General features: G+C 38.5%; 1 protein-coding gene across 8 annotated transcripts in view; it reads right to left on the reverse strand.

Moving 5' to 3' along the window:
* STK3 (serine/threonine kinase 3) overlaps positions 1-27,199 on the reverse strand; it is a 170,767-nt gene that overhangs the window by 125,818 nt on the left and 17,750 nt on the right. For all 8 annotated transcript variants that reach the window (XR_012631028.1, XM_074885159.1, XM_074885212.1 and 5 more), the window contains exons 5-6: positions 12,207-12,371; positions 11,615-11,782 (exon numbers count right to left, since the gene is read on the reverse strand). Coding sequence is in view for 7 of the 8 variants with exons in the window: in XM_074885159.1 (XP_074741260.1) it covers positions 11,615-11,782; positions 12,207-12,371 (333 nt within the window). In the remaining variant the exon portion in view is untranslated. The remainder of the gene's footprint in view (positions 1-11,614; positions 11,783-12,206; positions 12,372-27,199) is intronic.

Genomic DNA, 27,199 nt, shown 5'->3' on the forward strand with positions numbered 1-27,199 from the left:
CTGGAGGATACATATGGCCCTTAATGGCTTATGAAAATGAACATTATACCTACTGACTTCATCCATAAGAAGATAAAGTACTAAGGGGACAAGAAAAACCTCTACAAAAAGCCAGGCAATGAGCTCAAGTTGCCCCAGGAAACCAAAATGTGCTGTATCAAAATCTGTATCTGTAAAGATTGCCAAAGATATGAAGTCAGAAATATAGACTCCTAATGATTTTTTTAAATCTGAAGTTAACACCACAGTTCAAACACTATTATTTGGAAACATAATTTTACCCTTGCTCTGCAGTTGTGTTAAAATATTTACAATGGAAAAGGTGATAAAGAGAAGGAAACAAAAAATGAAGGGGGGGAGTGTTTTCATTAAAACTTTCTTTCCCACCTATCTGTACATAACCTAATGTTAGTGTTAATAACCCTCAAAGGCACCAAATACTGATTTCCTTTTTTCCAGATATGAGGAAATTGATTTGTATGACACCATTTGCTGAAAGCAAAGTTTGCCTAAATACAGGCCAGTCTTCTTTAAATCACCTTTCAACCACAGATGTAAAAAATAATAATCACAGGGATCACTTAATCTACCAACAAAACACCTCCAAGAGGCAATTGAATCAGAAACAGATACAGTTTTGATGTGAAGGATATGCTTGTAACTGCATCATGTTTTAAGAACACATATACAATATATGACGAATCTAACGTGAAAGGGCAACAGCCTGCTTTGACCCCTTCTTGCATGAATCAGTCTGCGAGCCAAGGTGCAAAAGCAGGTCTAATAAGAACACCTTTTGTGAACAGTGAAGAATGTGTTGTTAAGTAATTTAAATGTTCTGCATGATTCAGAAATAAAGAGTGGAATTAAATTTAGACTACAAGAAGGCAGTTAATCTCCTAATTTCTTCAGTGGGGCAAGGAACACCAGAGGCTTTCAATCTAAAGGACTGATGTTTTTCAAGTAGGCAGGTAATCATAAGCAGTATTTCCACGAATTATGTCCATGTTTGCTTTTCTGAAACACAAACTAGAAACTGATAATGCATTAAGATTTGAGGTGTTTGGAACTCCGTATGTATCATCTTCATAACCAATGTGAATTTTTAGATATGGTAAAGAGGCACAGAAGAAAGCACAAATCTGGAGGTAACACTTGTGTTGGTTTTAACCTCTTTCCCATGGGAATGTCAATAATGAGAACTTACATCCAGAATAAAAATTTGGATAAATACAGCTTTAAAAACAGACCACGCTATCTAAAAACTATGAACTTTTACTCTACTTTTCTGCAGGTAGACAATACAGCTTTCAAATACAGTTTTTTCTGCCATGGCATATCAAAAGTACTTCCTACGTAGTCTCTCGCCATGCATTTTTAAAAGAATGTAACACCACAAACTGGCATTAATACAGAAAATGATAATACAAAAATCACAAACTGTATACCCAAATCACACGAGTTAGTTCACAAACAACTGACTCTGTGTTAGAACTTTGCTTAAGTATTTAGTCAGTAAAATAAAACGCTGAAATGGAAAAGACAAGCTGGTTTCATTCTTCTCTAAAACCAGGGTGGTCTACAGGCAATTTTTGATACCACTGGTGTTGCCAGGGAAACAAAATGAAAACAGGTGCCATCAAACACAGATTAAAGATTTAGTTCTATTTTAAACCACCTTAAAACAAAGTTTCCATAAACTTTTTAACTGATACTACTACAAATTTGACAATACTTTATAACAAGAAAAGGATTATAAGTTGTCTTTAGACCATCAAGTTTTAACTGAAACAAATTTGGACTGATTGGCAACCCTTCCTTCTAAATAAATAAATTTCTCCCATTAAATATGCATCATCCTCTTTAAAAATGACCTAGTGTACACTTTAAGGCAATATAATACCAAGATAGAAACAGGGTACCTACAGTCTTAATAAGCTTTCTCCATTCCAAATTTTACCGTCCTTTCAATCTAAGCAATATTTTAGGATTTTTACAAAGTAAACAAAGTATAGACTTAAAGTGTTTAAAAATCTTTCTGTAAGTAGCAATAGAAGCTTAATATTTTCATCTTAATCTGACTGAAATTTTCTCCCACATGATTAAAAATCAAATAAATATCCCTTTAACTAAAACCCAAGTAAATACACTTTTGCTTTTAAAAAGTGTAATAACATGTTAAGAATTTGGCAATATAGTAGTCAAGTCTCCTTAAAGTACTTCCAAGTCAACTAGCTATACTGACAGAAAACATGTCAAAGTTTAAGAAAAAATGAACATATAATTCACTTCAATAAATATGTGTTGATTCAAGCTTCCAAGAACCTATTAAAATTATTTACTGAGTTCTTTTTTGGCTTAACAAGACACTAGTCACATACAAAAATCTAAATAGACCTCCTTCAATTAAAAGCAATACACAAATTCCCTTCTCTTCAATAAAGTTAGCTGCCAGACCTCTGAATAAAAATTAACCTTGTATATTTTATGTTAATCCTGGAACTTGAAAGATGATAGAAATAAAGGGAAGCATCTGTAGTAAATATATATAGCTCTTCACTTAAAAGTTTTGAAATCTGTGGTATATTTTACAATATCCTGCAGGGTATTGTAGAATTTTTAGTAAAAGTAGTTCTCCTAAGTCTGTACATAAACACCTTGCTGAATAATTTTCAAAGTCCATAGTGCAAGTTAAAAAGAAATTGCATAAATTCCGTGTACAATGATGTATACAAATGATGGAAAGGCTTTTTCAAATAAGTCTGTAAAATGAAATAAAATCTTGTAACATTAAAATTGTGATTCTAGTTTTAATACATCTTGATGATTTACTACCAATTGCCTATTTCAAATAAAATCTTCTTGAGATGTTCAAGTTGCAAAATAGTTTTACTTTGCACTTTGATCTATGTTTACAGTTCCACTAACATCACAAATGAGCAGATCTATAGTGATTTAAAACTTCTGAATGAGCTTTTCTTTTGGTGGTGCTTTGTTTGCTTGTTTGTTTTTAACATTTGTCCAGAGAGAAAGCAGCCATCTCAGCAGCAGAGAATAAAATTAACCCATGGTGCGCTAGGTTTGTTGAATACATTCCTGGCTTTACCCACATTAACAGTTCTATCAAATAACCTTTAACAATGCTTATAGATGTAGGCCTTGGTGCAATGCTCATGCAAGTCATCAAGAATCCTTCCATCAAGTTCATGGCTTCATTCAGCCTCTGTTTACTGTTTCAACATCTTTGAAAAATAATATTCCCAGGTCAAACATTTCCCTATTAAAGTATCTTGCAAATAAGCGGGTAGTATCATGGCATGGTCCTTTCTTCAGATTAACACTTCTAAGAATCTGAATCATACACAAAAGATACACAGCATTACATGAAACTAACCAAGATCAAACTTCCTTTACAGTTATGTTAGTTAAAGTTTCAAGTTAACTCACTTGTGTGTAATTATAAAATTACTGTACTGATCCTCCACTTACTTTGAAAGTGATTAATCAAAGTCAGAGAAAACCAACCATCAACTGAAGTATGTTTCAAATTTCCTATTCAGGGGTAAGTCTAAAAAGATGAACTAATTTAATTTTAATTAAAGCCTCATTTAGAAGCATGAAATAAATGTTTTCCATTTAATTCAAATTAAACTCCAGTTCCAGTCCAAATTTCAAATATTCTCTGCTTCTGCTACTTTATTACACAGATTAACATTTCCTTTTTGTGCACATATGCAACCAACAAACACAGTATAATTTAAAAACTGAAATAGTTTATACCTATAACAGTAATAAACATATTATTTATTCTACCTCCAAAAATTCTAGCGATATGAAGGAGTGAAGATTCATTCTCTAAACCACAGTGAAGCATTTATGTTGGATTCTATAACCACAAATACTTTTAACTGCACTTTATATTGCAACAAAATAATAATTTATATTGCAACAGTTTTACTATGTGAACTTTCAAGCTGTCTCTTCATTGAAGGAAAAAACAAGTTAGATGCAAGAAAAAAGAAGAGTAGATAAGAAAAGCAATACCTACAGGAAGATAACAATTACATATATCAGATTGTAGACTTTTCAAAAGCTTTAATGTGGATGGGAACAGGGCCTTGTTATCCTCCACTTTAATCATCGTACACGTTTCAAGTAATCTAATGTTTTCATAGTATGTGTATCAATGCTAATGTCATATCATTCTGTGCTGATTAGACAAACACATATTAATGAATGTGAACCTTTATAAAGCACTGATTTCCTCTCATTAGTGAACTCTTCTTCCAGACCTCACACAGCTTCTGCTGTCTTATCTCAGTAGAACCTTCTGGATTTCTAAAGCTGAACTCAACCCAACCCTGTTTACCGTTATCCCCATCTTTTACTTTCTTCTGTTCCTTACATCCTGCTCTATGTCATTTTTCCTCTCTATGAAGAACCAGATACTGGTGAGGTAGTATCTTGATGAAAAGAAATCAGATCATCAGGCCGGTTCCGCACCCTTTGCAAATCTCTAGGGAAAGAGAACTGAATCAATGTATGTATTGAGTCTTTTATGTGGTTTGTTCTCTCAAGAGTCTCATAAATCAGAGAGATCTGTCAATTTTTTCTGTGGGGAGAAGGAAGTCTAGGCTCTTGATAAAGCAATGTGGAAAACCTCTTCCAAAAGTTCCTTGGAGTATTAGGGAGAAAATTTTTATCATCTGTAAGTTTTGCCAGAGGACAAATGGTATTTTTCCTATGCTGCTCTCACAACAGTATTACAAAAACTCTCCTTTCCACATGAAACAGGCTGATCTTAAGCATACTATCCCTTTGCATAGCAAGCTATGAAGTGTCAGAAAATGGCCGCTGCCATGCTAGCACATCATTCTTTAGGAGGATCGATACATGTAACTGAATCTGGTGAAGCAATGAATTATCGACTGCAATTTAAGAAAATAAGTAAATTAACACAGGGTTTATTTCATATGTTTTGCAACCGGACACCTCTAAACTTGTCTTCAGTGTCTGAGGCCAACTCACATATTATTTCTTTAACTCTGTTTACCTTTTTTGGATAAGCTGTTCGTGGTGTATAGGAACTTTTACTAAAATTCTATGCTAGGCATGCTGGAAAATGGAAAGAATTAAATTTCTATATCACAAGAAACTAGACTATACCCTGGGGGCACTTGCCTGGGTTGATCTCCTCACTCATCAGAATACTCCCCACTGTCTCCTCTACAGGAAGTCCATATGAGGGCTTTCATAAGCAAATAAGCAAATCCTTTTGAAATTCGCTTCCTCCATGAATTCTACAGACATTAAGTACTAAAAAAGAAGTTATGTTCAAAGGTTACTATGTATCTATGCTTAGCATTTCCACAAAGAAGAGGAGCCTGAGGAGGAAAACACCTGAACCCTCCCTAGATCACCCTACATACATAAGTGAACACCAAGCATATTTTAATTAAAATCATAGATCATAACTTTAAGTCTGGAGATTCATATATCTCTTGGGGAAAAAAAATAAAAAAAAAAACCACACAAAAACCCCAAAAAACCCCACTATAGAGCAGGATCTCTTGCAGCTCTATGAGCAGCTTGACCAGGAGCCACAAGTGCAACTTTGACAATGATTTTTCTGCAGGACTACAGTTTTGCACTTCACTTAGTTTCAATCCACTGCTAAAAATAACTCAACCATAGTGAAAACTGACAAACTGACACAATTAGCAAGTACCTAAAAACTGGCTCTTTTCACCTAGCAGAAATGATATTGCTGCAATAGTTAACAGTTGCTTTAATTGTATTCCAGAAAATATATAAATGTATTTCCTCAAGTTAAGTTACGTATAACAACCCACAGAAAACGTAATTTTACGTACCTATTAAAGAATGCTGACAAAAGAATCAACTAAGTCCAAATCTCATTACAATTACAGCAAACACTAATGTGCATCTGAACTCACAGAAAGAGCAACTCTCCTGGTGATAAGCAGATCTAATATCTAGATGTTAAGGTTCTATCAAAGTCTGCAAATATCTCATTTAGGTACACACACCAAGTATTTGCTCACAAAAAATGGAATACACACAGATCTGCAAGTTGAAATGTACACAATTACTTACTTTAATTTGCCCAACATTTATCATCTCTCAATTCCAGAAGCCTTGTTGAAAGGAGTCAAGTCATGAACAGGGTGTTAGGAACTGGTCTGCACCTCAGCAATACCTTACCACACCAGAAGCAGTTTAAGTAAAGAGGTCTATTCACACACCATAAACATTGACCATTCTTCAAGGTTAAAAATAAATAAATAAATACCTATGTTTATTTTGACAAGTTAAATAAATCCCAAATGAAAAAGCATTTGGCACTTTTTTCTTAAAATGTACTGCTCAAAGTAGTATCTTATCTGGCTTCACGTTTCAGGTGAGCAGGTAGACAGGCTGCCTACTCACTGGAAGTAGCAGCATATTTAAATGAAAATTTAAAGCTTTCTTTTTTAAGAACTCTTTTATTTAAGGGTTTATTTAAGTAAGTCACACCTCCTTAGAGTTCAACCCAGAAAAGCAAGTTGCTGAACAAAAAAAGAACACTACCAAAGATATAATACCCAGATCAGCACTGGTATTAGCATAGGTGCAACTGGTTTGAACCACATAATAGTACCGCTCTCTCAAAGAAAAAAACGCTACATATCCTATTACCATATGGAGTTACATTTCTTGCAGTGATTTATGTGGGAAGCAACTCCTTTGACTTTTTTTTTTTTCTTTTTTTCCCAATCTATATAGAGAACATACTTTATTTTCTGTTAGACAAATACTGTCTGCTATTAACTGTGCTCATTTTTTTTTTTTTTAATAAAGTTATAACACCTACTTGAAGTTCTGGCTATAAATAGTAGCACAGAGACAAATATATTATGAAGCAACACCTGCCTTCAGTTGCATACAAACTGAAGGCCACTGGAAGTTTACCCCATGAAGTTCAGCTGTATCATGGCAACAGCATTTAAAGATGGAAGAACGGGTGAGGTGGAGAAGGAGGGAGGCTTTGTGGGGGGACACTTACCCATGGAAGGTCTAACACCTTGTCTCAGCTGATATGCCCAACCAGAAAAAGTCCATACAGGTAGGACAGGCTACAAAATCGTATCTATATGCATTCCTGCCATTCAAAGAACTGGATGTGTTAGGGTCTCACACGCTTTCTTCAAGACTTAAGATTTAACTATTTTAAAATAATACGGTAGGTCACCTAAAAGCACATAGGATATTTAATTGAAAGGGAACTATCATAACAGAATGCACAACAGAAATATTGAGGAATTATGACTCCCTGAGAAATCACACTCAGTGAGTCCCACCACAGCTCACTGACATTCTTCCAGAAGATTTTGAAGAGGTAGTAAAATAATAAACAGTAACGTACAATCAAAAATCCATAGTTTAAATCTCTTTAAATATTAGCTCACTCTATCTAGAAACAGCAGGCAAGATCTCGTTACAAATTAACAAAAAGTATCTCATAGAAAGTTCTTAAAAGGAAAAGGACTTTTAGAAGTTAACTAAAACTCTTTTCTAAAGATAAGCAAAAGCACTAAAATAAGAAAATCATTTAACATACTTTTACAAACCCACTCTAAATTAAGAGCAGTAATGCTGAGATAAGATAGGTGAACTCTCAAAGAAAATTACAGAAACCAATGAGACAACCCCATCTGTTGGAGAGAAGAAATGCAAGAGTGACTATACAGAAAGACATCTGACATCACCAGAAGTAGTTTTTCTTTTTCCCTCTCCTCAGCTTCTGGCACAAAAGGCATTAGAGGAAACTATTTTCTCAATGATTGAAAAACTGGTCTCAATCAGACAGTGATGCTCAACATGACACCTTCCTTGAATCTTACAGTCTCACACAGCAGTAATTCTCACTTCAGTCTCCTGTTTTATTGCAATATGCTGAGAATAAAAAACTGGGAAATGGTAGATTGTTATAAACTACATCAGGAATAAGAGGTTATTACAAACAGATTAGCCCAGGGTGGAAATGACACAGGCTAAGCAGGAGGCATGGATAATCTGGGTAAGTGCCATGGAAAAGTAAATATCATGATTGGACTTAAGGCCAATGGAAGCAGTTCAAATTGGCTTCCTCCAATTCACTGCAGAACATGTGATGCCCACATGTCCATTTTCAACAAACCTCACCATAAAGAAACAAAGGCCAATACTGTGAGGTGTTGAAAAACACATCTACCACCAGCTTCTTCCATACCACAGCAACATGAATTATTGCAGTTGACTGATAAGCATGAAAGAAGAGAGTTTAGGGGGGTTCTCTCTCTCTCTTTTTTTTTTTTTTTGAAGAGCACTACCAGCATTTATCTGAAGCACACCAACCTGACAGTAAGTGTTGACCTTGCAAAGAAGACCAAATTTTATAAAAAGCAGGCTGCAGTTTTACAGTTGGCTACAAGGCTCATTGCATGGCTGTGACCAAAGGCAGTAACTCCACTCAGCCCACTTCCCCTGTTCATCTACATGCTTCTACAACTCTACAACTTCTCCGGTTCAGTTCTAGCAAACACGAAAGATATTTCAAAAGCATGTTCCCAATTTTTACCAAAAAGCACAACAGTGCCAATCTCTATGTTTCCACTATACATTAAAAAAAATAAAATAAAATAAAAGAGGAATTTAGAAACGAACAAATAATACAGACAGATATTGCATGAAGAGGAGAGACTGAACAAAGTAGTTAATGGTTTAAATTAAATTCAGACAGCGGTAGGACATAAATACTTTTATCACTACAGGACAGCATACATGCCGCAGTCAATGGGGGACACGGGAACACATCTGTTAAAACATCACTGCAACTTCAGAGTAGGAGATTGAGTCTTGCTCTAGAACCACACTGAAGCCCCCTTTAATTAGCTTCACTATAAATCCATAACTGCTCATCCCAGCAGAACAATCAAAGGCAGATGCAAACACTGTTAGCCACATTAACCCTGGTTGCTACACAGACTACTGCAATCAACATGCTCTTAGCCCTGCTGGATGGTGAAATTATCTAGGTTTGAGTAATTTTTGACTTATCAGCAAACTTCTTGCTATTTCTAGTGGCTGTATCACCACGTTTTAGGGCAACCTTGAGGATGTCTGTATTTTTCCTCCTTTAAAACTACTTGAAAACTCTACTTGATGAAAAACTCGGAGAAAATAGAGAAGTTTCACTTTTCATCATTAGCAAAAGCACAAAAGGACATCAAATATGTGAGGCATTCCGTAATTCTTAGGTGAATAAAGCATTAGACTTACTGAGCTGGCAAATGGTCTTGACCTCTAAGCCTCAAACTGAGTATGACAACTGCATGTTCTGTTGAACTCAGGTTTGCAGCAGGAACAAATGAAATAGCATTGACAACACTGATGCAGTCAAATACATCAGGAATACTTAAACAGAGAAAACCTGCTGGTTTTTCCCTCTACATGAAATTCCATTTTGCATCCCCCACCTCTCATTCTTTCCCAGCTGAAACTAGTACAATTCTTTGGAGTAGCTAGAGTGTGGTTAAGCAAAGGAAGCTATGCTTGTTTGCATGGAATCTGCTATTTCCTCTCTGCCAAAACACTTGTTTAAAGAAGTCATGTAATATTTCTATTAAGCTGTAAATGCAGTTGACAAGGAAATGGCCTACTGGCAGTGCATTACCTTTGTGGCAGTGCCAACCAGCCTACAGCAAAATAGTGCACATGGTAATTTCAACATGCATTCCCAAGTTACAAAATTGTGCCTTACATAAATACCACAGAACTCCAGCAACATCTAGAAAAAGCAATGAAAATTTGCCCAAGCTTTCATGCTTGCCTGTATCAATTCTGTGTCACAACTAAAGCAAAGTAAGAAAGCATCTACATATGTCCAAAAGTCCTGTGAAGCTATATCATATGACACTGGGAAAACTATTGCAACTTAAATCTGTGTATTTCTTGTTAACCACTGTAACAACTCACTAATAAAAATTAAGAAAAACTGTAGGTATCAGATATACAAAAGAGTACTAACTGCATACAAGCCCTTAAAAACCATAACGTTATTTATTAACAAGAACACATGTTCTATGTAATCCAGAATTGTTGTGCTAAATTACTTTGGCCTTTGATAGCATTCATTTGATTACAAGAATTAAACAGATTCACAAGCTTTCAAACTCAGTGACCTTTGATTTATAAGCAGCTATTGTCATGCATATAAAAATCCTCTCTGATAATGTAGTCCTCGCCTTTCAGCAGCTAGTGTAACTACATATAATAATGTTAAAATGAATGTACTTAATGTAATTAAAAATACAACCAAAACCCCCAGCATGATCGAATGTATTTAATTTGTAATCAACAGTTCTTCAAAATATTTTTAAAATGTTATTTCATCTTAAATTCCCATCAAAAATAAGCTTCAGAGATACTTACTTTGTTCTCAGCTTTCATCTGAGTATTTTCAGTCTGAACAGTAATTTTTAAATAGTTAATTGCACAGGAAAAAAAATATGGTGCAGGAAAATTACTAAGCTTTGCTTCCAAAATTATGTAATGTTTCTAAATGCAAAACACTAGCTTTAACCAAGCTTCACATTGCCATAAAACTTCAGGAACCTTCTCTGCTCCAACAAGCACACACAAGCAAAAATCAAGAACCCAACAGCACTAAATACACTTGAACTCATATATGAGTCACCTTACAGTAATCATATGAACAGTAACTCCTCTTTCAACAGTGGTGGCTTCCGTATATTAAGATCATGATATATGAGGCACCAGCAAAAGAAAACTGAATAATCTAGTGTGAATGTCATTTTTCAGCAAAACGGAGATGAAAAAAATCTGCTTTTAGCAAAATAAAGTGCCTTATTAATACCGACTGGGCTTTAGTTATAAACAATTCAAGAACAGAGTATCTATTAATGCTCAGTGCAATCAGTGTAGCTATTGTATAGTTCATTTCAAAAAAATAAAAGCATGACTAACAGTGGCAACAGTTATTCCTAGATAAACATTGTTCCCCATGAACTTCACCAAGTAATTCCTTTATAACTGCTGCTTCTCATAAAGCAACTAATTCTGTTTACATTTTATTTTGCAAGAAGTAAACTAATTCAGTAGCAGACTTTAAGAGTCAGTAATAAATAAAAACTGTTGGGTTACTAATATTAGCAGTTCTCACATAGGACAATCCTGAATCCTTCCTTAGGTCATCTTTACTTCAAAACTCCCTTTCAAAGGAGGATGGCCTCTCGGTTACGGAACCCTCCAAGTGCAGGTACAATATGGAATAGGCTCTATATGGTGCCTTCAAGTCAATTAAGCACTTATTGCTTTAGCTCTCTCACAAGTGGAAATAAAAGCATTCTGAAACCTTACAGGGATGTCTTAAAACACAAGCAAACTGCAGTAAATAAAAAGCAAGACAGCAAGTAAAAAAAACCTTAGCCTTAAAATCTTTGTCCATAAATGTACAGTTTTATGATTCCAGTAGGTTTTTGAGGTTTGGGGGGTTTTTTTTGGTTTTTTTAACAAACAAGGAAAGACCACCATGACCACCACACACACTTACCCTCATTGGATGAATATCAGCATATGGAGGCTTTCCTTCAGCCATTTCTATGGAAGTGATACCAAGGGACCAGATGTCTGCCACGCAGTTATAGCCAATCTCTTGTATTACTTCAGGAGCCATCCAAAACGGAGTTCCTATAACAGTATTACGTTTTGCCATTGTGTCCTGTAATTATATTATTTATGCAATTAAAACAGAGATGCTTATTTTCAGATTCTTTTTCTATTAATTCAATATTTAAAAGTTAAATTAGCCACCCAAAGGTCAAATGGTAGTGACCTTCAACTAAGACCAAGCAGATTCAGCCCATCAGCCTAGAGAAGCCAAACAAGTGACAATGATCACAAACCTCAAACAGAAGTCTGAAGTGAGATCTTCAGGCACTTGAAGTACACTGGGTTATAAACAACTAAAAACTAAATAGCCTTACAATACATTAAATACCCATCATGATAAAGAATGTTAGCTCTACCACTACCACTAGTCACTCCTCAGACACAAAATTCAAGGCAGAAGAAAAAGACAAAAGTAGAATAACATGGTTAGGAGCACTAAAGCATTTTTAAATGATCTTTCCACAGGTACTTACTGTCAACTGGCCAGCCACACCAAAATCAGCTAATTTTGCGTGTCCTTCGGTGTTAAGAAGGATGTTTCCAGCCTTTATATCTCTATGTATTTTTCTCATAAAGTGCAAGTATTCAAGTCCTTTAAGAGTAGATTTCAGAATAGTTGCAATTTCATCTTCTGTTAGCTGCAAGAAAACATAAAACCATTTTCAGGTATACACAAGGGTCTATGTATTTGAACTATTTAAAACATGATCATTTCATACTGATTATTACAGATAATATAGACAACGTATCTTCGGTATTTTAACACAGGAATACACCCAATAGCATTTACAATTCAAAACTCTGATGTACGAACTTGATCCATATAGCTAGAGTCTTACAGGTCTAGAATATAATTAGAGCAAGCAAGCTCCAAAACTAGAGAAGGAGCTGACTGATACAGATCAGATGGCAGAATATGCAATATTCTCTTGCTTATCAATCAAAACTTACTACTCTTTAGATGTTGACATCCTTCATAAAAGACTGCTGCACAGCTTCTACAATATACAACTAATACTTTTATCACTAAGATTATACATACTAATTGTCAAGTTACGCATTACCTTTGACAAAACAAAGGTAATGGTGGTCACCACTGGACCAGATGGCACATCCCAGAATACTTCCCTGGAAAAAGAGATAGCCCTTTCTCTACTGTGGAAAGCTAGCACTATTCCTCAAACATCCATGCCCTTAAATTCTTTACACAGTTTGCCCAACAAACTAGCACAGTCCTACATTTGGAAAGAGATGAAAGGAATGCCATGTTTTCTTTATTTCTCAAATTCCTGCATATGAAATGCCTGATAAGTCTACAATTAGTAGTATCAAGCCCTTGCCCACCAGCTATTTCTAATTATACTATTAGTTTCTCATGAGACCTTCTTCACAAGAACAAAAAAACACAAAGCAACAAGCAAGGGACAAAGGTGTACAGAAAAGAGCCAAATAATTATTTATCACAAAGCTTGCAAAAAATATATTTGTCAGGGATAGCTTGCTACTTATTATCTGTAGGGAGGTAATACAGCATGCAGAAATACAAATGCCCAGTTTCCGAGAAGTTTACAGAATTTTAATGAAGTCTGTCAAGTAAGCCATTCCTTTTGAGGTTAGTACCTTAATTTTGTAAGGAATGTAAGTAAATGCTAATTTTTGAAAATAAGTATTTGTCACTCTGCCTGTGCTCCATACTGACACAAAGCTGTAGAACTACACCTGTACAGGTGTTCCCCAATGCCCTTCCCAAAAACCCTACTCAGCTCTGAAAAAGGACAACTAAGATGTCAGGCTACTCTTATGCTGGAAGGTGTCAATAACTGTTATCACTTGTTCCTTTAACTGTAGACAATTACAGAAATGATTGAGAATGGATGCCAACCAGACGCTACCAACTTTTTCTTACACCATTCTTTTCTTGTTGCCAACTGATGCAGAGAATGAAGGCTCACTGAACTTTTGGGTTCTTTTTAAATTACCTGCATCATTTGACAATTGATAGATGATATCCTCATAGGAAAATACAATCAGATTGAATATATGGCTCTTCTATGCCAACCACAAATACTGTATTCTTTTAAAATATCTACCAACCATGTTAATTAGTTTGCTGTCTATGCAAAGGTTTCCTGTTAGTTCTTAATATTGAGTAGATAATCCACATGAGCTATGCTATAATTACTATAAAGTTGTACAATTGAACTAACAGAAATCTTAACATAGCTGGCCCTGAATGTATTTTATGACAGTCACATAACAGCATGGCCTTCAGTTACTTCTGAGAATTAAGATAGAAGAGTTGAGGCTCTTTAGAACCTGAAGTCAACAATACATTTTGCGCAGTTATACCCAGCTCTCTGTCACATCATGTTTGCCGTTTATTTTTCAGTCAGGATGAATGGAAAGGTACTCTCACATTAGTCAAGTAACCGAATACAAATTGAGAAACAAAACTGAAAATTTGAAGAAAAAAAAAAATCACAACAGGAATATTTATTGAACTCTGTAAAAGCATCACAAAGGAAACACTAAGAACTCTTTTGCTTGACTTTTTTTTTTAAGCAATTATCAACGATTAAATGCCTAGTATAAATACAGAGGTAGTGTAAACTGGGCAGTCCAAAATGCTTCTGTTAGTTACTACTTTAATATGTTGCAGAATTCATATACCATCACAAATTTTCAATAAGCTGCAAGTATCAACTGGCAACAAGCTGACAGACATTTCATTACCAAAGAAAATATAATACAGTAAAAAATAATTGAGATATACTTTCATTTATCTGCTTCATAAACTACATGGACTACTAAGCCATCAGTTAGCACAGTTTATCTTCATTGCTTTAGGTCAACATAATAGGATCACACAAGCTCCTGAACAAGTGTTATCAGAAAAACAGCAAGAGTGAAGCTTTTGCAGGTACCAGACCCTCTGAGAACACTTCTCAGTTTTTCAGCAACATTTATTCTAGAATAAAAGCAAAAACACACATAATTCATTCCATGAGATGCAATTTCTCAAGGAAAGACAAAAGAAATTATTCATGCAACTGAAACGCTTTTCAATTACAGTACATGGATGCTTTAATATAAGAACTAAGCAAATAGACATTCTTAGAAATGCAAGAAACTGCAAAATTGAAGATGAATACTCTAATTTGGCTGCAACACTGGGTTGCATTTTTCCCCTCTTTCTCTACTTTTCCAATCTTACACAGAAATTAAATTAAGCAATAGTAATTCCTTCCAGTTTCAGTTTTGAAAGTGTCGGTACACATCCACACCTCTCCAGAAAAAAAACACCACCAAAGCCCACAAGAAACAAAAAACCCACACATAATCACTCTAAGCCAACAGAATGACTCAACAGAAAGGAAAAATGATTAGTCATCAAGATTATCCACACTTGAGTTGCTTATAACATGTTTTAATCATTTAACGAACAGAACCACTTCCCTATTCCAGCTTCTATCCAGTCTCATAAAACCTGGGCGTGGAGCCCAAGGGCACAGTTACACATACACTTATCTAAACAGCAGCACCAGGCTCCAGTCCCTCCTTTCACTGCCACCTACAGCAGTAATTCCCAGTGTGTCAGCCCTTCCACTGCACAAACTGTAACTGACCCTTGTTAAAAACAAACCTGTCTGCCAAATTATTTTTCCAACAAATCAGTTCCCCAATTCAATTCACGACATAGTCAACAAGGATGTAGCAGAGTAGGAGCTGCTCAAATTGGCATTGCTTTCCAAATAAATGCATGTCTTGCTATACCCAAAGAGTCACAGTGACTTGACATCCTTTTTCTATGAGAGCAGAGGATGAAACTCATGGTGGCATTAGCTCCATGCTCCACAGTAAGCAGCTACTGCCTCTGCTATGCATTATGCATTCTTCGCCTGCCATTTATCTCCAAGATCTTTCAGTGTTTCTATTCAGTGGTACACTGCTCAAAGCCTTTATTTGTGCTACTTTATGCTGACTGCTCTGCTGCTTCAAAGGACTGTATATCAGGAGAACTGAAAACCCTGTTATACACAGCTCAAACAAGACAGCTTTCCTGGCATTGTGCCAAGGGAATAAAACCATCTACCTGATCTGCAGTCAAGCAAGAAAGGGACTTTAAATCAACTGTAAGACAAACTGAAGTATGGTCAGAAGGATATTTGGAGAAAATGAAAATTGTCTTTATGTGAGGTAGTAATTTTGTGGTGAAGTACACTAAAACTGTGATTATCTGAAGACTCACGCTACAGGCAATTTAAGCTCTGGCTATTAACAAATACTGTATCATGACTGGTTTATGACATGCTGAGTGTAACGCTTTCTGCTAGAGCTCTGCCAGATCCACCCCAGCTGAGAAACAATGCAATGTCCTGAATCTCAAAAGACTTCCATGCATTTAACCTTGAATATACAGCAAGAAATGATCCTGAGCACTGACAAATGTATAGCAAGATAGGCATATAACTTCCTGCCCACTTTCATCTAGAACAAGTATTCACAGAATCACAGAATTGTTTAGGTTGGAAAAGACCTTGAAGATCATCCAGTCCAACCGTTAACCTAGCACTGACAGTTCCCAACTACACCATATCCCTAAGCGCTATGTCAACCCGCCTCTTAAACACCTCCAGGGATGGGGACTCCATCCTGTAACAGGATGTTAAGTAACATCTGTTAAGTAACAATCAAAATACATACAGTGATCAGAAAAGCCCATACAAATGAATGTCACCTGTAAGAATTACGCAGAGAGCATGAGTCATGTTTATCAGGAACAACAGTAAGAGGGAAGCACAGGGAGAAGGGAGAACAGGCTTACTCTACCATATGTGTTCTGAGACTCGGCAATCCCAAACTCCAGATGTCCTAGATTCACCCACTCGTGCTTCATAAAATGTGTCCATAGGATCTGATGAGATACATCCACGGGTCCTGAGGAAACGGGCAGATAGAGTTGCTAAGCCACTATCTACCATATTTAAGAAGTTGTGGCAGTACAGCAAAGTTCCCGCTGACTGGAAAAGGGGAAACATAACCCCCATTTTTCAAAAGGGAAAAAAGGAAAACCCAGGGAACTACAGGCCAAACAGTCTCACCTCTGTGCCTGACAAGATCATGGAGCAGATCCTCCTGGAAACTATGCTAGGGCACACAGAAATTAAGAAGGTGACTGGGGACAGTCAACATGGCTTCACTAAGGGCAAAGGTTACAGAGTTGGTGGATAAGGGAACAGCAACTGACATCATCTTCCTGGATTTGCACAAAGCATCTGCCACTGTCCTGCACAACATCCTTGTCTCTAAATTGGAGAGACACAGATTTGATGGATAGACCACTCAGTGGATAAGGAATTGGCTGGATGGTCACACTCAGAGAGTTGCAGTCAATGACTCGATGTCCAAGTGGAGAGCAGTGACAAGTGGCATTCCTCAGGGGTCGGTATTAGGGCCAGCGCTGTTTAACATCTTTGCTGGTGACAAGGACAGTTGGGATTGAGTGCACCCTCAGCAAGTTTGCAGGTGACGCCAAGCTGTGTGGTGTGGTGTGGTCGACACGCTGGAGGGAAGGGATGTGCCATCCAGAGGGACCTTGACAGGCTCAAGAGGTGGGCCCGTGCAAACCTCAGGAAATTCAACAAGGCTAAGTGCGAGGTCCTGCACATGGGTCGGGGCAATCCCATGCACACATACAGGCTGGGGGCTAAGTGGGTTGAGAGTCACCCTGAGGAGACCCTTGGGAGTAGTAGTGGATGGAAAACTGACTACGAGCCAGCAATGTGTGCTCACAGCCCAGAAAGCCAACTGTATCCTGGGCTACATCAAGAGAAGTGTGGCCAGCAGGTCAAGGGAGGTGATTCTCCCCCTCTACTCTGCTCTCATGAGACCCCACCTGGACTACTGTGTCCACCCCTGGGGCCTCCAACATAAGAAGGACATGGACCTGCAAGCAGGTCCAGAGGAGGGCCACAAAGATGATCAGGGGGCTGAAGCACCTCCCTTACAAGGACAGGCTGAGAGAGCTGGGGTTGTTCAGCCTGGAGAAGAGGAGGCTCCAGGAAGACCTTATAGCGGCCTTCCAATACTTAAAGGGGGCTACAGGAAAGACGGGGAGGGACTCTTTATTAGGGAGGGGAGATAGGATGAGGGGTAACAGTTTTAAACCAAAAGAAAGTAGATTTAGATTAGATATGAGGAAGAAATTCTTTACTGTGAGAGTAGTGAGACACTGGAACAGGTTGCCCAGAGAAGCTGTGGCTGCCCCCTCCCTGGCAGAGTTCAAGGCCAGGTTGGACGGGGCTTTGAGCAACCTGGTCTAGTGGAAGGTGTCCCTGCCCATGGCAGGGGGGTGGGAACTACATGATCTTTGGGGATCCTTCCAACCCAACCATTCTGCGATGATATATACACACCCCTATATAATAATCATCTATATAGCATGATGCAGTCACTAAAGTAATTCCTGCTTATATTATTGCTAAACACAGTCAAGTATATGCATAATAATACACAGACAAAACATTTAACTGTAATATCTTATAATATTTAAAATTAATTTCCAGCATTACTCAACAAGCCAAGAAAGTACACTCCCCTTGCACAGACAAAGTTACCTTTTCAGAAAATAATGTATTGCCATAATGAACATTACCATGGAATCACAAAAATAAAAAGACTCAAAAAAATCTTTCAAAATCATTAATTTCTTGATTTTTGTGCAATTTAAACTTTTTGCAGAACATACACCACCTATGCATACCACTGAAAGCACTCACACAAATACAAAATTCTCCAAAATATACTTCTAAAACCACAAACATTGCCATACATACTGCATTTCTTCCCTTCCTGGACACACAAAGCATTGTACAAAAAGGTCTAGTTACACTGTTTCTGTAGACCCAAACTGTCTTTTGCAGATGTTTTTGCACAACATTCATGGTATTTAAGTATTTTGTATGCTGCAAAGAAGGCAAATGATATCCTGGGCAGCATCAGACCAAGTGCTGCCAACAGGTGGAGGGAGGTGATCCTTCCCCTCTGCTCAGCACTGGTGATGCCACACCTGGAGCGCTGGGTCCACTTCTGGGCTCCCCATTACAAGGGAAACATGGACATACCAGAGAGAGTCCAATGAAGGACTATAAAGATGATTAAGAGACTAGAGCATTCCTCCTATGATGAGAGGTTGAGGGAGCTGGGACTGTTCAGCCTGGAGAAGAGAAAGCTTAAGGGGGATCTTCTCAATATGTACAAATATCTGAAGGGAAGGTGCAACGAGGATGGAGCCAGGCCCTTTTCAGTGGTGCCCAGGGACAGGCCCAGAGGCAACAGGCACACACTGAAACACACAAGGTTCCCTCTGAACATCAGAAAACATTTTTTTACTGTGAGGGTGACCAAGAACTGGAATATGTTGCCAGGGAAGGTTGTGGAGTCTCCCTCCTTGAAGACATTCAAAAGCCACGTGGACATGGCCCTGGGCAGCCAGCTCTACATAGACCTGCTTGAGCAGGGGGGTTGGACAAGATGAGCTCCAGGGGTCCTTTCCAACCTCAACCATTCTGTGATTCTTGTATTAGTATCATTTACAACTAAATTATTCCATACAGCAGGATTAGGTACACTTATGCCAATTTGAATACATCAGGGGTAGTTTGTTTTAGTTGACTGGTCTGCATTTAAAGCTTCATATCAGAGGTCCCTGCTGACTGGAAGCTAGCCAGTGCCATTTCAATTTATAGAAAGGGCATGAGGGAAGACCCAGGAAGCTATAAATCTGTTAATCTAACCTCAGTTCCTGGAAAAATTATGGAGATGATACTGGGTACTACTGAAAAAGCATTTAAAGAACAATGCAATCATGAGGCACAGTCAACATGGGTTCACAAAGGGAAAGTCCTGTTTAACTGATTTGGTATCTTTCTATGATAAGGTCACCTATGTTGTGGATGAAGGGAAGGCAGCTGATGTAGGGGGGTTTTTTTATTTTAGTAAGGCTTTTGATATTGTCCCTCACAGGATACTTCTGGACAAGTTGTCCAACTGAGATAAGCAGGTACACAGTGTGCTGGGTGAAAAACTGGCTGAAGGGCAGACCTCAAAGAGTTGTAGTGAATGGGGCTATGTCTGGCTGGCAACCAGTCACTGGCAGTGTTCCTCAGGGTTCAATTCTAGAGCCAGATCTGTTCAGTATTTTTATCAATAAACTGGATACAGAAGTTGAATGCACCATTACTAAGTTTGCTGACGATAGTAAACTGGGAGGTGCTGTTGACTCTCTTGAAGGACAAGAGGCCTTACAGAGAGATCTAGATAGATTGGAGCATTGGGCAATCATCAGTGGCATGAAACTGAACAATTCCAAATGCCGGATTCTGCACCTGGGACAGAGTAATACGGGGCACAAGTATAAATTAGGAGAGGAGTAGCTGAAGAGCAGATCTGCATTAAGGGAGACAGGCTCCATACGAGTCAGCAGTGTGCCATGGCAGCCAGGAGAGCAAACCGCATCCTGGGGTGCATCAAACACAGCATAACCAGCCAGTCAAAAGAGGTGACTATCCCACTGTATTCAGCGTTGGTGCAGCCTCACCTTGAGCACTGTGTGCAGTTCTGGGCCCCACAACTTAAGAAGGATGTGAAGGTCCTTGAATGTGTCCAGAGGAGGGCAACAAAGCTGGTGAAAGGGCTGGAAGGCATCCTATGAGGAGTGGCTGAGGACTCTGGGTTTGTCCAGTTTGGAGAAAAGGAGGCTTAGGGGCAACCTCATCACTCTCTACAGCTTCCTGAGGAAGCAGAGAGGGAGGTGCTGATCTCTTCTCCCTTGTATCCAGCAACAGGACACACGGGAATGGTTCAAAGCTGCACCAGGGGAGGTTTAGACTGGACATTAGGAAGCATTTCTTTACCAAGAGGGTGGTCAAACACTGGAACAGGCTTCTAGAGAGGTGGTCGATGCCCCAAGCCTGTCAGTGCTTTTGGACAATGCCCTTAACAACATGCTTTAACTTTTGGTCAGCCCCAAATTGGTCAGGCAGTTGGACTTGATGATCGTTGTAGGGCCCTTCCAACTGAAATAGTCTGTTCTGTTCTGTTCTATTCTGGTTTTTCCTGTGTGATGAGCATAGCAGTTAACCCTGTTTGGATTTTACAGTGCATTCCATCAGTATATACTTGTATTAAAAGGACATATTCTTGAAGACAGATTACCTAAGTGCATCAACAGCTTATGTCTTCATATATACAAAATATGAAAAAAACGTTTTATTGAGAAATATATGAAAATACTTTTTTTTTTTTTAAACACAACAAAAGACAACATATCGTTCTTCTTTACATCATATAGAGACTAGTTGACACAAACATAAGCCTGATGCAATTTGGGGGAATAGGTAAGGCAGATACACTTTTTGAACCTACCAATTGTTGGAAGCAACAACAGACTAAAGTATACAAAAACAGATCCAAAGCTCCTCCAGTTATTCACTCATTCTTACAAAACCACAAATAAACTCTTAAAATCCACATCAAAATACTTTCTAATTATGTTTCCTCCCGTCTTTACCCTAAATCACAGGCTCTTCTCATAAGGAAGGTTAAAAGACACTACGTAGGTAACACAGTGCCTGTGTCCCTGCAAGTGACTTTCAACCTACAAAGGAAACAGCTAAAGTACAGAATCAGCCCATAATATGCCATGTCACAGCACACAACTTGCCATGTACTTAATATCCAGTACTCTACTTCTAACAGTAGTTTGATGTTAACATACAAGTAATGCCACTGATAACTACCACACAAAACAATTAAAAGAAACAAAACTATTTAGCATTTTAATATTAGGAATACTTTACAGTCAATGTTGCTATCCTGGTCTGGATGTATGGTTCTTATACCGTACTATTCCTGATCAAACCATATGGGTATTATGTTTCCTGTTAAAACAGTTGGTTTATTTTATTCTGAGCTTTTAAACACACAGCACCATTCTTCCATCAGCGTAGTATGCTCTATACCTTGCACCTTAGTATAATTCCACAGTTATTATCATTCTACTTTGTATCTGATTTCCAGTTGTGTCAAGAACCTTATTTAAAATCCTGTGGAACATTTATCTGCTTTGTATCTTTGACTAGTTCTAATTCTGTATGCAGTATCCCTTTGATGGGTTGCTGCTACCCTCTGAATATGAGTCAGCCATGAAGCAGCTTCAAATCCTTCATCATCAAAACCACATGCAAGTTATATATTAAAATGAATGTCAGTGATAAAGGTGAAAAACTCTACAACCTACATAAAAACATTAGCTATGAAGCCCATTTTTAAAATAGAAATTTGGAGCAAAACAGCAGCAAATTCAGGTGCTCCACATCTATTAGTAGACCAGCTAATCCACATATTCACATCTAACTGGCTATGGATGCCACGCACAAGGGAGACTTAAGGGTGCATTTATGCAGTCTACTACACACTACCTAATCCATGCAGCTGTTAGGACAACTCATCCACAGGTTCTCTGCTCACAGTCATTCTCCTTTCTGAGGGCCCCTCTGAAGGGGTCTGGGTCAGCTGAATTGCTTTAACTGCCTAAGTCCATTCCCAGCTGCTCTTTTTACACTAAGTAATACATGCACATTAAGCCTGATGCTTCTAGGAAGTATCAGATTACTGCATCTAAACAGTCCGATTAGGTCAAGCCACTGGGTAAATCCAATCTCATGGCAAATAAAGGCACCATGGTATAATCATTTCTCCACCAGAAGCTATGAAGCTTGAACATCACCGATCTTATATTTGCATACCTCTCCTAGTCTTCATTTATGTGAAGACAAGGCTGAACTAACGAAGAGGCTGAGATGCAGGAGAGATGAGCAAATAAGCAGGGGAGAAGAGATGACAGTTTACCATGATACTCTTCCCACTTGTGATATTTGAAGTATAATTTATGAATTAAGGCAGAAAGCTTCAGAGAGAAAAAGAGTTGTTAGGGTTGCAGCTCTAGTCTGAAGTCAACGTTAGATTCTGGTTTCCGCTGTCTGCTGCAAACGTCAGTGAGACTACACTCTTCTGAAGTCACTTTCCTTGAGCTTCACTGTCAGAGCAATTACATTTCAGACTTTTTTTTGAGCAGATCTGCATGCTCTGTGTGAAGACAGTACTCTTCAAACAAAATCACAGCCTATGTCTTGAGTGAGGTACTAAATCATGACATCTAAATTTCTTATGAAGGCAAGGTTTGGTCTAAGACTTTCAGTAATTGTCTCAAACTAATGGAGATAATCCCTTCTTCCTCCTATATTATAACTAAGGGGACACCTCAATATTACAGTAATGGATGGAATAAGAACTCACTACCATAGGAGAATTACCAGTTTTACTGAAGTGTAACAACATAGGATCACATGAAAGAAGTGAGGTGGCAAGTGTCATTCTTCTTACTGAGCCCATGTCATGCTGCATGTAAAGTCATAGAGGAAATAGGCCACAATAAAGATAACAATGATCATTCACTGCACAGGTGATGATTAGCGTTGGTATTTTTTCAGATTTGTGTTTTGATCCCAGTAACATAACTTTTGTAATGTTTATTGAATAGAATGCAACAGACCCCATCTTCTCCTTATATTAGCATTTTTATACTGGATAATTCACGGTAGTGCTAACAAATCAGAGTCTTCTACCCGTAGTTTGAAAATTACTATAGCCTAGCAGCAACATAAAATTATCTAAAACATATCTAGTGGCTTACATGGAAAACTATTTCAGGAAATCACAGGCATCTCCCATGGTCACATGCTCAACATTAGCTAGCACTAACAGGGAGATAAAGAGCTGATTAGAATATGGAAGTCTGACTCCTCAGCCCTTTATTCTTCACTACCAAGTTCCAGCTTTCTGTAAGACATCTCTGATGTACTGAACTGGCTAACCAGATTTTGAGCACAACCTTGGAAGTAATGCAGAACAGTACAGAGCCTCTTCAGCACTGCACTAAGTACAGATAACATAGGAAAACAGATTTTACTATGACTTAGTAGAACAACAAGATGCATCTGTCATGTCTACACACAGTTGTGATCAACAATTTATTTAGTTTGGTTCTTCAAAGTTTTTCTGTTTTTTCTTCTGTTTTTCTGACAAAGCACTGTGAATAAGGTCAAGAACCTTAATGGAAGTCCTAACCACAGGTCAGTTAAAATAATAGAACCATGTGCCTTTCAAACAGGAAACATTCGTCTAAGTTGTCACTATTTAAAAACAACTTTACCTTTATATTAAACATATTTGCAAAGAGATCACTTGGTTCACAAACCACGCACCTGTTCACACCATCCCCATTGACCCTGACAGCATCACCAAGGGGACCTTGAGAAATCTGTATTAAGTGTATAAGATTCAGTGTGATCATCATCTTGATCCTGCTAGATGAAAGAAAAGCCCCAATCAGATGCATCTGCAGATCACTACCTTCCAGCAGGCCTGCTAACAGCAGCAAAGCATTAGTAGTTTTATGAACGCAGGATCCTCAGAAGAATGAGGACTACTGGGGAAAACAATGGGATCTATCTAACAAAGGAGATCAAGAATATCTTTGCCAACAGGCTTACTAACCTAGTGAGAAGAGCTTTAAACTAGGTTCACTGGAGAACAGAAACCAAAGCCTTCAGGTAAGCAGAGGAACAGAGAATGAGGAAGCACATATTGGACAAGGTTGCAGAGGATGTTTTCTCACTCCCTTTGAGAGAAAGTAGGACAGACGGGTACATATGAAACCCTGGGTACAGAAGTATACAGCCTGTGCACAGCTGCAGAGCTACACTGACACTGGAATTAGAGACACAATGGGATAGTTCACACAACTAGCAAGCTGTGAGAGATGGATGTAGGCTCCTAACAAGCAACAAGCAGGAAGGATGGACAGGGTTGAACTCTACACAGACATGCAGCTCTGCTGTGGAACACTTAAACTTGTTGAGAGTTTATAGGTCAAAATCAGAAGGGTAGCCCAAAAGGTAGATGCCATCATGGCATCTGCTGCAAACCATCCCATCAAAAAGGTGAAGCAGATGAAGTCATCCTCAGCACTGGAAGAAGCCTCTGATCACAGGCTATTGTTCAGGGAGGCGGGGGTGGGATAGGTGGTGTCAGCCACCCCAATACCTGTTGGGAGGGCAACATAGCAGGGTACAAAAAAAAAAATGCAGAAGTAAGCAGTAATAATTTTTGTTGCAGATGCTATACAGGCCCATTGCAGGAGGTGTTCCACTAGACCAGCTACTCATGAGTAGAGCAAGAACTCAGCAGGGATGGCAGAGGCAGCCTTGGCAAGCAACTAGGAGATGGTGGAAGTTAAGTTATGGAGGGAAGTGACAAAGATAAGTAGCAGAACCAGATTTCCAGATAGCAAACCTCAGCTTGTTAAAGAACCTAGTAAGTGGTATCTCAGGGCATGCTGCCCTAAAGGGCAATGGAACCTTGAAGAGCTGGTTAAGCATCAAGGGCAGCCTCCTCAAAGTATGAAAACAGTCTTTCCTGACATGCAAGATAATAATCAACCACAGCAGGAGCCCATCTTAAATGAACTGGGTACTCCTGACTGAGCTAAAGTGCAAAAAACGAAGCATACAAAAAGCAGGAACAGATTACTAAAGACAAATGAAGAAGCACTGCCTGGATACTAAGCAGAATTAGAAAAGCCAAGGTTAGAGTGGGTTTGAAACTGAACAGCAATACAGAGTATAGAAGAGAGTTTGTACTGGTCTATATGCAGAAGAAAGAAAAACAAACACACAAGGAAAGTGTTGGCCTCCTGCTAAATGGGGTGATCAATTTATTGACAAACAACACAGAAATCTCCTAAGCATCTTCTTTGCATCAGCCTTTAGTAGGGCTGTGGCTCTCAGCCAGTTGTGGCTCTCAGTTGACTCTGCCTAATAGTAAAGTGGAATGCGTTAGGAATTACTCTAGTAAATTGGACAAACACAAGTCCATGGGAGCATATGAGACACATCCAAAGGAGCTGGCTAGTGCCAACTCAAGGCTATTTCTTATCAGCTTTTAAAAGTTACAGCAATCAGGGGATGTCCCTTATGACACCATCTTCAAAAAGAGCAAGAATGATCTGATCTGGAACTACAGGCTGGCCAGCTTACCCCAGTCCCCAGGTTATTATGGGTCAAATCCTCACAGAAGCTAATTTCTAGACACACAAAGGGTAAAAAGGTGATTGGAAACAGCCAGCACGAGTCGACCAGAAGGAAATCAGGCCAAATTAACCTGGCCACTTTCCTATGAGGATGAAGAGAGAGCTGAGGATGTCATTTAGTTTGACTTTACAAAGGCTGTTCACAGTCTCCAATAATATCTTTTTAGCCAAATCTGGGGCATCATGGAGAAGATGTGGAAGAACAACTGGCTAGACTAACAGGGTCAACAGTGATTCAGAATGTAACCAACAGCCAGCTATAAGTGATATTCCTCAGAGGTTGATACTAGGGTGAATACTCCCAACATCTTCATCAACAACCTGGACAATGAGCTAGAACACACCCCCATCACGTTTGTGGGTGACATGAAACAAGGAGGAATCCATCAATACACTAAAAAGCAGGGCTGCCACTCAGAGGGACCTCAACAAGCTGGAGGAATTAGATTGCCAACAAACTTGGAAGTTCAACAAAGGCAGAGTCCCCCACATAGACAGAAGAACCCAAAGCCGTGAACAGTATGGCATGAGGATCAATGGGGCAGTTAGCATTGCTGCAGGGGAGGTTCTGGGCTGGCTCCAGTAGACAAGCTGAACAAGAGTCAGCAACATACCCTCACACCAGGGAAGGCTTGCCATATATTGGTCTTCATTAGGAAAGCACAGTCATCAAGTCAGGTCAAGTAAATATTCCCCTTTATTTAGCACTTGTAAAGCCAAATGTAGAACACTGCCCAGTTTCAGTCTACCATAAAAGAAATGCTGACAAACTGGAGAGTTCAGCAGTGAGGGCTAGAGCACATGGTGGTCCAAGTTGACAGAACAAGGTTTGTCTTGTCTGAAGATGAGTGGATACTTCAATGCAATTTTAAACAATCTAAAAAAGGAGATTAAAAAAAATTCTCAGAGGAAGACACTTTACAGAGTGGCAGAGAAAACAGAGAATGGGCAACAGTCATGAGTTGCCACAAAGGACGTTCAGTTAGTCACAAGAAGAAAAGTTCACGGGGCTGCAGAGAGAGACTGTTGAATCTCTCCCTCTTCAGATTTTCAAAACTCAGCTGAACAAAGTCCTGATCAACCTAAAAACTTCAAAGTTTACCTTCCTTAGAACAGGAGATTCAACTAGATGACTTCTAGAGGTCCCTTCCAAACTAAAATTATCACTTATTTCAAATCAGTGGCACAATGTTCACCTCCTCCCTCACCACCTCTAAAATAAACATCCCATTTCAACAGAGTAACTTTCTTCTA

The sequence above is a fragment of the Strix uralensis genome, chromosome 1 (assembly GCF_047716275.1).
Source record: "Strix uralensis isolate ZFMK-TIS-50842 chromosome 1, bStrUra1, whole genome shotgun sequence".
NCBI lineage: Eukaryota > Metazoa > Chordata > Aves > Strigiformes > Strigidae > Strix > Strix uralensis.